This window comes from Ranitomeya variabilis, chromosome 2, assembly GCF_051348905.1.
Source record: "Ranitomeya variabilis isolate aRanVar5 chromosome 2, aRanVar5.hap1, whole genome shotgun sequence".
Classification (NCBI taxonomy): domain Eukaryota; kingdom Metazoa; phylum Chordata; class Amphibia; order Anura; family Dendrobatidae; genus Ranitomeya; species Ranitomeya variabilis.
The window spans coordinates 420,059,312-420,074,770 of NC_135233.1; the positions used below are offsets into that span (position 1 = coordinate 420,059,312).

At 45.8% G+C, this 15,459-nt stretch overlaps 1 protein-coding gene across 2 annotated transcripts in view; it reads left to right on the forward strand.

Annotated features, from left to right (window-relative positions):
- Positions 1–3,055: 3,055 nt before the first annotated feature.
- TUB (TUB bipartite transcription factor) overlaps positions 3,056–15,459 on the forward strand; it is a 244,586-nt gene continuing 232,182 nt past the window's right edge. Inside the window, exon 1 of one of the 2 annotated variants that reach the window (XM_077286610.1) lies at positions 3,056–3,306. In XM_077286610.1, coding sequence (XP_077142725.1) covers positions 3,173–3,306 — 134 coding nt within the window. In that variant the 5' untranslated portion in view covers positions 3,056–3,172. The remainder of the gene's footprint in view (positions 3,307–15,459) is intronic. The other variant, XM_077286612.1, reaches the window with a different exon arrangement.

The window sequence follows — 15,459 nt, forward strand, 5'->3', positions numbered from 1 at the left end:
TTGTGTTTCTACCAAACAGTTCCAGTTTGGTTTCATCAGACCATAGGACATTCTCCCAAAACTCCTCTGGATCATCCAAATGCTCTCTAGCAAACTTCAGACGGGCCCGGACATGTACTGGCTTAAGCAGTGGGACACGTCTGGCACTGCAGGATCTGAGTCCATGGTGGTGTAGTGTGTTACTTATGGAAGGCCTTGTTACATTGGTCCCAGCTCTCTGCAGTTCATTCACTAGGTCCCCCCGCGTGGTTCTGGGATTTTTGCTCACCGTTCTTGTGATCATTCTGACCCCACGGGGTGGGATTTTGCGTGGAGCCCCAGATCGAGGGAGATTATCAGTGGTCTTGAATGTCTTCCATTTTCTAATTATTGCTCCCACTGTTGATTTCTTCACTCCAAGCTGGTTGGCTATTGCAGATTCAGTCTTCCCAGCCTGGTGCAGGGCTACAATTTTGTTTCTGGTGTCCTTTGACAGCTCTTTGGTCTTCACCGTAGTGGAGTTTGGAGTCAGACTGTTTGAGGGTGTGCACAGGTGTCTTTTTATACTGATAACAAGTTTAAACAGGTGCCATTACTACAGGTAATGAGTGGAGGAAAGAGGAGACTCTTAAAGAAGAAGTTACAGGTCTGTGAGAGCCAGAAATCTTGATTGTTTGTTTCTGACCAAATACTTATTTTCCACCATAATATGCAAATAAAATGATAAAAAAACAGACAATGTGATTTTCTGGGTTTTTTTTTCTCTGTTTGTCTCCCATAGTTGAGGTCTACCTATGATGTAAATTACAGACGCCTCTCATCTTTTTAAGTGGTGGAACTTGCACTATTGCTGACTGACTAAATACTTTTTTGCCCCACTGTATGTGAGATGGATATTCAGTTCATTAATATTTAATTCATCCATAAACGTAACCAAATCTTGGGGGGGTCCCTGCCAGATCATGAGTATGTCGTCAATTTAGCGGGCCCAGAAGAGGGCCCGGTCCATTGACGACCCCCGATCTGACAGGAAGAGGTCCCTTTCCCACAGCCCAAGGAACAGATTTGCATAGGAGGGCGCGAAGGCCGCCCCCATGGCTGTTCCTTGGAGCTGCAGGAAAAAGGACCCCTTAAAAAAAAAAAAATTATGGGTTAAAGCAAATTCAAGTAGTTCCAACAAAAGTTTTGCAAAATCAGAGGGGGAGCCAGACAGATCGAGGAAAAAACGTACAGCATTAAGGCCGTCCCTATGTTTGATGTTTGTATATAAGGATTCGACATCAGCCGTCATTAAAATTGTATCCTCGTCCAAATGGACTGAGTCAACCTTCTTGAGGAGATCCCCAGTATCCTTCAAAAAGGAAGGCAAATTAGAAACCAATGGTTGAAGGTGAAAATCTATCCACTGATTTACTTTCTCAAGGAAGTTCCCGTTCCCAGAGATAATAGGTCTGCCAGGTGGCACCCTGGTATCCTTATGCACCTTGGGAAGGAGGTAAAAAGTAGAGACGGTAGGTTCGGTGACACGAAGTGCCAGGGATAGTTCTTTTGTAATAATGCCTCCAGCGACAGCGGCATCCAAAATACTATCCAGTTGTGCACTAAAAGCCGACAAGGGATTAAAGGTCAATTTTTTATAGCATACGGTATTATATGATTGCCTAAAGGCCTCATCTACATAGGAGCGGAATAATAGTAGTTATATTCCTGTACATAGGGGCAGTATTATAGTAGTTATATTCTTGTACATAGGGGCAGTATTATAGTAGTTATATTCTGTACATAGGGGGCAGTATTATAGTAGTTATATTCTTGTACATAGGGGCAGTATTATAGTAGTTATATTCTTGTACATAGGGGCAGTATTATAGTAGTTATATTCTGTACATAGGAGCAGTATTATAGTAGTTATATTCTTGTACATAGGGGGCTGTATTATAGTAGTTATATTCCTGTACATAGGGGCAGTATTATAGTAGTTATATTCTTGTACATAGGAGCAGTATTATAGTAGTTATATTCTTGTACATAGGGGCAGTATTATAGTAGTTATATCCCTGTACATAGGGGGCAGTATTATAGTAGTTATGTTCTTGTACATAGGGGCAGTATTATAGTAGTTATATTCTTGTACATAGGGGCAGTATTATAGTAGTTATATTCTGTACATAGGAGCAGTATTATAGTAGTTATATTCTTGTACATAGGGGGCAGTATTATAGTAGTTATATTCCTGTACATAGGGGCAGTATTATAGTAGTTATATTCTTGTACATAGGAGCAGTATTATAGTAGTTATATTCTTGTACATAGGGGCAGTATTATAGTAGTTATATCCCTGTACATAGGGGCAGTATTATAGTAGTTATGTTCTTGTACATAGGGGCAGTATTATAGTAGTTATATTCTTGTACATAGGGGCAGTATTATAGTAGTTATATTCTTGTGCATAGGGGCAGTATTATAGTAGATATATTCTTGTACATAGGAGCAGTATTATAGTAGTTATGTTCTTGTACATAGGAGCAGTATTATAGTAGTTATATTCTTGTACATAGGGGCAGTATTATAGTAGTTATATTCTTGTACATAGGGGCAGTATTATAGTAGTTATATTCTTGTACATAGGAGCAGTATTATAGTAGTTATATTCTTGTACATAGGGGGCAGTATTATAGTAGATATATTCTTGTACATAGGAGCAGTATTATAGTAGTTATGTTCTTGTACATAGGGGCAGTATTATAGTAGTTATATTCTTGTACATATGAGCAGTATTATAGTAGTTATATTCTTGTACATAGGGGCAGTAGTATAGTAGTTATATTCTTGTACATAGGGGCAGTATTATAGTAGTTATATTCTTGTACATTTCATGTTGATGGGATATTCAGCGTCCTGTGTGATTTGGGGCTGATTCTTGCGGTAATGATTTTGGTGGGATGATGGGGGCTGTTTCTGTGAGGAGCAGAGCCTGGTGATGGCACCTGTAGGACGCGGCTCGGGGGACTGTGATGTCAGGATGGAGCACGGTGTCTGGAGACCTTCCTCCTCCTCCTCCTCCTCCTCTCAGAGCCTCCATCACTCTGGAGCAGCTGCACACTGACGGCTCTGGGGGTCTCACACACACCGTGCTCTGCTCCCCCCTCCGTACAGTGAACGTGGTACATTCCTCAGATTGTGAGAGCCGTCAATGAGCCTCCGGGGGTCTCTGTGTGATCCCCCTCAGCGGACTGGAGGTCCCGAGCCCAGCGCCCGGCCGCAGCTGAAGATGGAAGGGGTCGGCAGCACCAGGACCATGTGCTACAGCAGGTGGAGCTACGACAGGTACGGGGCCGGCGCCCAAGGGGTTAACGGAGCCGGTTACAATGTGTCACAAATAGCGGCTGCTGGGAAATGTTACAATGTATCAATGTATCTGCCTTTTGCTGGGGATATGGGGGGATTTATATGGTTTGTGTGCGCCGGCTGGGGACATATGGAGCCCCCCTATAGCGCAGGCGAGGTATACTGACATACGGAGCCCCGCTATAGATCAGGCGAGATATACGTTCATACGGAGCCCCCTATAGCGCAGGCGATGTATACGGACACGCGGAGCCCCCTATAGCGCAGGCGATGTATACGGACACGCGGAGCCCCCTATAGTGCAGGCGATGTATACGGACACGCGGAGCCCCCTATAGCGCAGGCGATGTATACGGACACGCGGAGCCCCCCTATAGTGCAGGCGATGTATACGAACACGCGGAGCCCCCTATAGCGCAGGCGATTTATACGGACACGCGGAGCCCCCTATAGTGCAGGCGATGTATACGGACACGCGGAGCCCCCCTATAGTGCAGGCGATGTATACAGACACACAGAGCCCCCCTATAGCGCAGGCTATGTATACAGACACACGGAGCCCCCCTATAGCGCAGGCAATGTATATAGACATCTCTGAATCATTCATGCCTTTGTTAATTAATCATTTTATAGAGCGGATAAATCATTTATCAAGAAATAATATGAGCGAGCAGAGTGCCTGATGATGATGACAGCACTTTATAGGAGCGAGCAGAGCGCCTGATGATGATGGCAGCACTTTATATGAGCGAGCAGAGTGCCTGATGATGATGGCAGCACTTTATATGAGCGAGCAGAGCACCTGATGATGATGGCAGCACTTTATATGAGCGAGCAGAGCGCCTGATGATGACAGCGCTTTATATGAGCGAGCAGAGCGCCTGATGATGACGACAGCAATTTATGAGCGAGTAGAGCGCCTGATGATGATGGCAGCAATTTATATGAGCGAACAGAGCGCCTGATGATGATGCCAGCACTTTATATGAGCGAGCAGAGCGCCTGATGATGATGACAGCACTTTATATGAGCGAGCAGAGCACCTGATGATGATGACAGCACTTTATATGAGCGAGCAGAGCGCCTGATGATGACGACAGCAATTTATATGAGTGAGCAGAGCGCCTGATGATGATGGCAGCACTTTATATGAGCGAGCAGAGCTGTTGATGACGACAGCAATTTATATGAGCGAGTAGAGCGCCTGATGATGATGACATCACTTTATATGAGCGAGTAGAGCGCCTGATGATGATGACAGCACTTTATATGAGTGAGCAAAGCGCCTGATGATGGCAGCACTTTATATGAGCGAGCAGAGCTGTTGATGATGACGACAGCAATTTATATGAGCGAGTAGAGCGCCTGATGATGACGACAGCACTTTATATGAGCGAGCAGAGCACCTGATGATGATGACAGCACTTTATATGAGCGAGCAGAGCACCTGATAATGATGGCAGCACTTTATATGAGCGAGCAGAGTGCCTGATGATGATGACAGCACTTTATATGAGCGAGCAGAATGCCTGATGATGATGACAACACTTTATATGAGCGAGCAGAGCGCCTGATGATGGCGACAGCAATTTATATGAGCGAGTAGAGCACCTGATGATGATGGCAGCAATTTATATGAGCGAGCAGAGCGCCTGATGATGATGACAGCACTTTATATGAGCGAGCAGAGCGCCTGATGATGATGACAGCACTTTATATGAGCGAGCAGAGCACCTGATGATGATGACAGCACTTTATATGAGCGAGCAGAGCGCCTGATGATGACGACAGCAATTTATATGAGTGAGCAGAGCGCCTGATGATGATGGCAGCACTTTATATGAGCGAGCAGAGCTGTTGATGATGACAGCAATTTATATGAGCGAGTAGAGCGCCTGATGATGATGACATCACTTTATATGAGCGAGTAGAGCGCCTGATGATGATGACAACACTTTATATGAGTGAGCAAAGCGCCTGATGATGGCAGCACTTTATATGAGCGAGCAGAGCTGTTGATGATGACGACAGCAATTTATATGAGCGAGTAGAGCGCCTGATGATGACGACAGCACTTTATATGAGCGAGCAGAGCACCTGATGATGATGACAGCACTTTATATGAGCGAGCAGAGCACCTGATAATGATGGCAGCACTTTATATGAGCGAGCAGAGTGCCTGATGATGATGACAGCACTTTATATGAGCGAGCAGAATGCCTGATGATGATGACAACACTTTATATGAGCGAGCAGAGCGCCTGATAATGGCGACAGCAATTTATATGAGCGAGTAGAGCACCTGATGATGATGGCAGAAATTTATATGAGCGAGCAGAGCACCTGATGATGATGACAGCACTTTATATGAGCGAGCAGAGCGCCTGATGATGACGACAGCAATTTATATGAGCGAGTAGAGCACCTGATGATGACGGCAGCAATTTATATGAGCGAGCAGAGCGCCTGATGATGACGACAGCACTTTATATGAGCGAGCAGAGCGCCTGATGATGGTGACAGCACTTTATATGAGCGAGCAGAGCGCCTGATAATGATGGCAGCACTTTATATGAGCAAGCAGAGTGCCTGATGATGATTACAGCACTTTATATGAGCAAGTAGAGCACCTGATGATGATGGCAGCACTTTATGAGTGAGCAGAGCGCCTGATGATGATGGCAGCACTTTATATGAGCGAGCAGAGCGCCTGATGATGATGACAGCACTTTATATGAGTGAGCAGAGCGCCTGATGATGACGACAGCAATTTATATGAGCGAGTAGAGCGCCTGATGATGACGGCAGCAATTTATATGAGCGAGTAGAGCGCCTGATGACGATGGCAGCACTTTATATGAGCGAGCAGAGCGCCTGATGATGATGATAGCACTTTATATGAGCGAGCAGAGCGCCTGATGATGATGACAACACTTTATATGAGCGAGCAGAGCACCTGATGATGACGACAGCAATTTATATGAGCGAGTAGAGTGCCTGATGATGATGACAGCACTTTATATGAGCGAGCAGAGTGCCTGATGATGATGACAGCACTTTATATGAGTGAGCAGAGCACCTGATGATGACCACAGCAATTTATGTGAGCGAGCAGAGGGCCTGATGATGATGGCAGCAATTTATATGAGCGAGTAGAGCGCCTGATGATGGCAGCACTTTATATGAGCGAGCAGAGCGCCTGATGATGATGACAGCACTTTATATGATCGAGCAGAGCGCCTGATGATGATGACAGCACTTTATATGAGCGAGCAGAGCGCCTGATGATGACGACAGCAATTTATATGAGCGAGTAGAGCGCCTGATGATGATGGCAGCAATTTATATCAGCGAGTAGAGCGTCTGATGATGATGGCAGCACTTTATATGAGCGAGCAGAGCGCCTGATGATGATGACAGCACTTTATATGAGCGAGCAGAGCGCCTGATGATGACGACAGCAATTTATATGAGCGAGTAGAGGGCCTGATGATGATGGCAGCAATTTATATTAGCGAGCAGAGCACCTAATGATGATGACAGCACTTTATATGAGCGAGCAGAGCGCCTGATGATGACGAAAGCAATTTATATGAGCGAGTAGAGTGCCTGATGATGATGACAGCACTTTATATGAGCGAGCAGAGTGCCTGTGAATGATGACAGCACTTTATATGATCGAGCAGAGCGCCTGATGATGACGACAGCAATTTATATGAGCGATCAGAGCGCCTGATGATGATGACAGTAATTTATATGAGCGAGTAGAGCGCCTGATGACGAAGACAGCAATTTATATGAGCGAGCAGAGCACCTGATGATGATGACAGCACTTTATATGAGCGAGCAGAGCACCTGATGATGATGACAGCAATTTATATGAGCGAGAAGAGTGCCTGATGATGATGACAGCACTTTATATGAGCGAGCAGAGTGCCTGATGATGATGACAGCACTTTATATGAGCGAGCAGAGCACCTGATGATGACAACAGCAATTTATGTGAGCGAGCAGAGGGCCTGATGATGATGGCAGCACTTTATATGAGCGAGCAGAGAGCCTGATGATTATGACGACAGCAATTTATATGAGCGAGTAGAGCGCCTGATGATGATGACAGCACTTTATATGAGCGAGCAGAGTGCCTGATGATGATGACAGCACTTTATATGAGCGAGCAGAGCACCTGATGATGACGACAGCAATTTATGTGAGCGAGCAGAGGGCCTGATGATGATGGCAGCACTTTATATGAGCGAGCAGAGAGCCTGATGATTATGACGACAGCAATTTATATGAGCGAGTAGAGCGCCTGATGACGATGGCAGCACTGTAAATGAGCGAGCAGAGCGCCTGATGATGATGACAGCACTTTATATGAGCAAGCAGAGCACCTGATGATGACGACAGCAATTTATATGAGCGAGCAGAGCACCTGATGATGACGACAGCAATTTATGTGAGCGAGCAGAGGGCCTGATGATGATGGCAGCACTTTATATGAGCGAGCAGAGAGCCTGATGATTATGACGACAGCAATTTATATGAGCGAGTAGAGTGCCTGATGACGATGGCAGCACTTTATATGAGCGAGCAGAGCGCCTAATGATGATGATAGCACTTTATATGAGCGAGCAGAGCGCCTGATGATGATGACAGCACTTTATATGAGCGAGCAGAGCGCCTGATGATGATGATAGCACTTTATATGAGCGAGCAGAGCGCCTGATGATGATGACAGCACTTTATATGAGCGAGCAGAGCACCTGATGATGACGACAGCAATTTATATGAGGGAGTAGAGTGCCTGATGATGATGACAGCACTTTATATGAGCGAGCAGAGTGCCTGATGATGATGACAGCACTTTATGAGTGAGCAGAGCACCTGATAATGACCACAGCAATTTATGTGAGCGAGCAGAGGGCCTGATGATGATGGCAGCAATTTATATGAGCGAGTAGAGCGCCTGATGATGATGGCAGCACTTTATATGAGCGAGCAGAGTGCCTGATGATGATGACAGCACTTTATATGAGCGAGCAGAGCGCCTGATGATGATGACAGCACTTTATATGAGCGAGCAGAGCGCCTGATGATGACAACAGCAATTTATATGAGCGAGTAGAGCGCCTGATGATGATGGCAGCAATTTATATCAGCGAGTAGAGCGTCTGATGATGATGGCAGCACTTTATATGAGCGAGCAGAGCGCCTGATGATGATGACAGCACTTTATATGAGCGAGCAGAGCGCCTGATGATGACGACAGCAATTTATATGAGCGAGTAGAGGGCCTGATGATGATGGCAGCAATTTATATTAGCGAGCAGAGCACCTAATGATGATGACAGCACTTTATATGAGCGAGCAGAGCGCCTGATGATGACGAAAGCAATTTATATGAGCGAGTAAAGTGCCTGATGATGATGACAGCACTTTATATGAGCGAGCAGAGTGCCTGTGAATGATGACAGCACTTTATATGATCGAGCAGAGCGCCTGATGATGACGACAGCAATTTATATGAGCGAGCAGAGCGCCTGATGATGATGGCAGCAATTTATATGAGCGAGCAGAGCGCCTGATGATGATGACAGTAATTTATATGAGCGAGTAGAGCGCCTGGTGACGAAGACAGCAATTTATATGAGCGAGCAGAGCACCTGATGATGATGACAGCACTTTATATGAGCCAGCAGAGCACCTGATGATGATGACAGCAATTTATATGAGCGAGTAGAGTGCCTGATGATGATGACAGCACTTTATATGAGCGAGCAGAGTGCCTGATGATGATGACAGCACTTTATATGAGCGAGCAGAGCACCTGATGATGACGACAGCAATTTATGTGAGCGAGCAGAGGGCCTGATGATGATGGCAGCACTTTATATGAGCGAGCAGAGAGCCTGATGATTATGACGACAGCAATTTATATGAGCGAGTAGAGCGCCTGATGATGATGGCAGCAATTTTTATGAGCAAGCAGAGCGCCTGATGATGATGACAGCAATTTATATGAGCGAGTAGGGTGCCTGATGATGATGACAGCACTTTATATGAGCGAGCAGAGTGCCTGATGATGACAGCACTTTATATGAGCGAGTAGAGCGCCTGATGATGATGACAGCACTTTATATGAGCGAGCAGAGCGCCTGATAATGATGACAGCACTTTATATGAGCGAGCAGAGTGCCTGATGATGACAGCACTTTATGAGCGAGTAGTTCGCTTTTTCCGTTTTCTCCATCTGGCCCAGACCGACATGACGACTTCTCCAGTCAGGAGTCAGGACTCGTCTGCAGAGATTACAACAAAGACACATCAGACTTATCACATTTCCTGCACCGTCCATATCTATGTCCAATCTGCGCAAACTACTCATCATGCTGATAAGGCAGCAGTGGCTCAGTATTGCGATGTGTGACCCTATTACTGCACCTGCTGTGTGGTACTGTGCGCCCTCTAATTCTCCTGCTACTGGAGCCCTAGATTCCACTTTTATTGCACCCATAAAGTATGATGTCAACAAAAGTGCCCCCCAATCACTAAGATTCCCCTACAGCGAATTCCTCCACAGTATCCTCCCCATGCACAGTACGATGACCCTACAGTACCTCACCCCGCAAATCCCTCAGAAAAGTATGGAGACCCCAACACAGTATGAACCCCCAAACTGTGACCCCCGCACAGTCCTCCATACAGTATAATGGCCCCTCATCTCACTACACTATATAATGTCCCCCACACAGCATGATGGACTCCATGAAAACATTCACACTGTACAATTGCTTGCATACAGTATAAAGACTCCCACATAGTCCTCCAAATATTGTAATAGCCCCACATAGTCTTCCATATTGTATAATGCTCTCCCCGTAGTCATCCATATACTATACTGCACTCCCATGGTCCTCTATATAGTATACTACACTCCCCATAGTCCTCCTATATAGTATAGTGCACTCCCCACAGTCCTCTATACAGAATAATGCCTCCCCATAGTCCGTACAGTATAACACACCTCTGCATATTCCTCCACACAGTATAATGCACCTCCAATAGTCCATACAGTATAATGCACTCCCCATAGTCCTCTATATAGTATAATCTAATCTGTATCTTCTCCCTTTCAGTTTCATTAAATTGCTTTTCGTATTTCCATGTGCAAATGAGAATAATGATGATCCCTCTTCCTTCTTTTTTGCAGCTAAACATTCCCAGATCCTTTAACCCCTTCCTGACGTCGGACGGGATAGTACGTCCAACGTCAGGTCCCCTGCTTTGATGCAGGGCTCCGTGGTGAGCCCGCATCAAAGCCGGGACTTGTCAGCTGTTTTGAACAGCTGACATGTGCCCGCAATAGCGGCGGGTGAAATCGCGATTCACCCGCCGCTATTAAGCAGTTAAATGCCGCTGTCAAACGCAGACAGCGGCATTTAACTACCGCATCCGGCCGGGCGGCCGGAAATGACGTCATCGCCGACCCCCGTCACATGATCGGGGGTCGGCGATGCTTCAGTATTGTAACCATAGAGGTCCTTGAGACCTCTGTGGTTACTGATCGCCGGTAGCTGTGAGCGCCACCCTGTGGTCGGCGCTCACAGCACACCTGATTTTCTGCTGCATAGCAGCGATCTGATGATCGCTGTTATGTAGCAGAGGCGATCGAGTTGTGCCTGCTTCTAGCCTCCCATGGAGGCTATTGAAGCATGGCAAAAGTAAAAAAAAAAAGTTAAAAAAAATGTGAAAAAAATAAAAAAAACATAAAAGTTTAAATCACCCCCCTTTCGCCCCAATCAAAATAAATCAATAAAAAAAAATCAAACCTACACATATTTGATATCGCTGCGTTCAGAATTGCCCGATCTATCAATAAAAAAAAAGCATTAACCTGATCGCTAAACGGCGTAATGAGAAAAAAATCCGAAACGCCAGAATTACGTTTTTCTGGTCGCCATGACATTGCATTAAAATGCAATAACGGGCGATCAAAAGAACGTATCTGCACCAAAATGGTATCATTAAAAACGCCAGCTCGGCACGCAAAAAATAAGTCCTCAACCGACCCCAGATCATGAAAAATGGAGACGCTACGAGTATCGGAAAATGGCGCAATTTTTTTTTTTTTTTTTTTTTTTTAAGCAAAGTTTGGAATTTTTTTTCACCACTTAGGTAAAAAATAACCTAGTCATGTTAGGTGTCTATGAACTCGTAATGACCTGGAGAATCATAATGACAGGTCAGTTTTAGCATTTAGTGAACCTAGCAAAAAAGCCAAGCAAAAAACAAGTGTGGGATTGCACTTTTTTTGCAATTTCACCGCACTTGGAATTTTTTTCCCATTTTCTAGTACACGACATGGTAAAACCAATGATGTCGTTCAAAAGTACAACTCATCCTGCAAAAAATAAGCCCTCACATGGCCAAATTGACGGAAAAATAAAAAAGTTATGGCTCTGGGAAGGAGGGGAGTGAAAAACGAATACGGAAAAACGGAAAATCCCACGGTCATGAAGGGGTTAAAGGGACCTCAGCAGGATTGTGCTCAGTGATTACAGACAGTGTCAGGTCGGGGCCGTTATACTGATTACACTGATACCTGTGACCATGATTGTGCTCAGTGACTACAGACAGTGTCAGGTCAGTGCTGTTATACTGATTACACTGATACCTGTGATCAGGATTGTGCTCAGTGACTACAGACAGTGTCAGGTCGGCAACGTTATACTGATTACACTGATACCTGTGATCAGGATTGTGCACAGTGACTACAGACAGTGTCAGGTCGGTGCTGTTATACTGATTACACTGATACCTGTGATCAGGATTGTGCTCAGTGACTACAGACCGTGTCAGGTCGGTGCCGTTATACTGATTACACTGATACCTGTGATCAGGATTGTGCTCAGTGACTACAGACCGTGTCAGATCGGTGCCGTTATACTGATTACACTGATACCTGTGATCAGGATTGTGCTCAGTGACTACAGACAGTGTCAGGTCGGTGCCGTTATACTGATTACACTGATATCTTTGATCAGGATTGTGCTCAGTGACTATAGGCAGTGTCAGGTCGGTGCCGTTATACTGATTACACTGATACCTGTGATCAGGATTGTGCTCAGTGACTACAGACTGTGTCAGGTCGGTGCCGTTATACTGATTACACTGATACCTGTGATCAGGATTGTGCTCAGTGACTACACACAGTGTCAGGTCGGCGCCATTATACTGATTACACTGATAGACCTGGTGATGAAATCCATCTTGTGGTTGTTGTGTAATCTCTATTTTCAGTTTTCATCTAATGATAAGCTCGTGCTCTGGGGCGGGGCTGTAGGCGGGGCTGTGGGTGGGGCTTTATGTGGTGCTCTGATTATATATTCATCTGTATGGCTTATACCAGGTCAATATAAGCCCCCCCTTTTTACATACTGAATATAATATGTATTTTAAAAAAATAATCACCTTTAATGGAATCTGTCACCCTCTTTTTTTCGATATGAGATAAAAATATCGTACAATTCAGCATGAGCTCTGCATTACCGCAGTACCTTTTATATCTCCTGATTCCCCACCTCTGCTGAGAAAATACCTTTGCAATCTCTCCGGCGTCCTATGTAAATTACCCACTTGTAACACTGGGCCCAGGATAGAGCCTTGTGGTCCCCACTTGTAACACTGGAGCCAGGACAGAGCCTTGTGGTCCCCACTTGTAACACTGGGCCCAGGACAGAGCCTTGTGGTACCCCACTTGTAACACTGGGGCCAGGATAGAGCCTTGTGGTCCCCACTTGCAACACTGGAGCCAGGACAGAGCCTTGTGGTCCCCACTTGTAACACTGGGGCCAGGACAGAGCCTTGTGGTAGTCCACTTGTAACACTGGAGCCAGGACAGAGCCTTGTGGTCCCCACTTGTAACACTGGGGCCAGGACAGAGCCTTGTGGTACCCCACTTGTAACACTGGGGCCAGGACAGAGCCTTGTGGTACCCCACTTGTAAGACTGGGGCCAGGACAGAGCCTTGTGGTACCCCACTTGTAACACTGGGGCCAGGACAGAGCCTTGTGGTACCCCACTTGTAACACTGGGGTCAGGATAGAGCCTTGTGGTACCCCACTTGTAACATTGGGCCCAGGACAGAGCCTTGTGCTACCCCACTTGTAACACTGGGGCCAGGATAGAGCCTTGTGGTACCCCATTTGTAACACTGGGCCCAGGACAGAGCCTTGTGCTACCCCACTTGTAACACTGGGGCCAGGACAGAACCTTGTGGTAGTCGACTTGTAACACTGGGCCCAGGACAGAGCCTTGTAGTCCCCACTTATAACACTAGGGCCAGGACAGAGCCTTGTATACCCCATTTGTAACACTGGAGCCAGGACGGGGCCTTGTGGTAGTCCACTTGTACCACTGGGCCCAGGACAGAGCCTTGTGGTCCCCACTTGTAACACTAGGGCCAGGACAGAGCCTTGTGCTACCCCACTTGTAACACTGGAGCCAGGATAGAGCCTTGTGGTCCCCACTTGTAACACTGGAGCCAGGATGGGGCCTTGTGGTAGTACACTTGTAACACTAGGGCCAGGACAGAGCCTTGTGCTACCCCACTTGTAACACTGGAGCCAGGACAGAGCCTTGTGGTCCCCACTTGTAACACTGGGCCCAGGACAGAGTCTTGTGGTATCACACTTGTAACACTGGGGCCAGGACAGAACCCTGTGGTACCTCACTTGAAGCACTTTTCCAATTGGATGTGCAGCCATTTATCACCACTCTTTGAGTGCGATCATTGAGCCACTTATGAATCCATGTAACCGTAGCCTTGTCAATCCCATACTTGGTCATTTTTTTTAATAAGGATAGTATGAGATACTTTATCAAATGCTTTGCTGAAGTCAACATATACTATAGCTACAGCATTTACCTGATCCACCCAGTCAGTGATTCCATCATAGACGGAAATTAGATTAGTCTGGCATGACTTGTTTGCTACAAACCCATGCTGGCTCTGGTTAATTACTGTATTCTTATCCAAGTACTTCTATACATGCTGTGTAATAATTTGTTCAAAGATCTTTCCTGGTATAGAAGTAAGGCTCACTGGCCTGTAATTTCCTGGCTCCATCTTTCCTTTTTTGAAGATAGGGACAACATTTGCCCTTCTCCAATCTTCAGGGACTTCTCCTGTTCTACAAGATTTTTCAAAGATTCTGGCCAGTGGTTCTGCTGTTTCCTCTGTTAACTCTTTCAGTACCCTAGGATGTAATTCATCTGGACCAAGAGATGTAAATTCATGTAAATTAGCTAAGTGTTCCCTCACCATCTCTCTGTTTATGGATAGTGTGGATTCTTTTATTCCTTCGATGGCACCGTGAAGATCAGTTGATGCTACATTTGCTTTCTTAGAGAAAACAGATGCAAATTAGAAATTTAAAAGTTCAGCTTCTCAACATCATCACTTCACCCTTTTCTTCTGGTAAATATTCAGAAGCCCAGCAAATTTGAGTGTAGGAGACGCCATGTAGTGACATCATTGCCTACAACCTGCAGTAACCACCGATCAACCAAACCGCTGCATGACCAGCTCTATCCTCACCTACTGTATTCTCACCCATCTCTTGTAGATTGTGAGCCTTCGCGGGCAGGGTCCTCTCTCCTCCTGTACCAGTTATGACTTGTATTGTTTAAGATTATTGTACTTGTTTTTATTATGTATACCCCTCCTCACATGTAAAGCGCCATGGAATAAATGGCGCTATAACAATAAATAATAATAATAATAATTGCGCTGGCAGTGCTGAGACTTCAGACAACGAGGAAAAATGATGGAGGAGGAAGTGGCAGCTGAAGCTCCCTCTTTCATCATTGCTTTCCAGGATGTCTTACATTTGAACTTATGATGAAGGACGGGGGTCCCGATGCCGCATGACTTGCAGCAGTGGGGGGAGATCGTGTCTACCTGCTCTGTTGCAGAGTTTAACTGTATTGGCGCACTGTGCACATCGGTACAGTTAAGTGTAGCGTACCTCCTTGTAGGCCTCTCAGATCACAGGACCCGGGGGGGCGACCACACCCTCTGCCCCTCTGGTAGGTACGCTGAGAACCCCTTTAATAAATGTAGAGGGC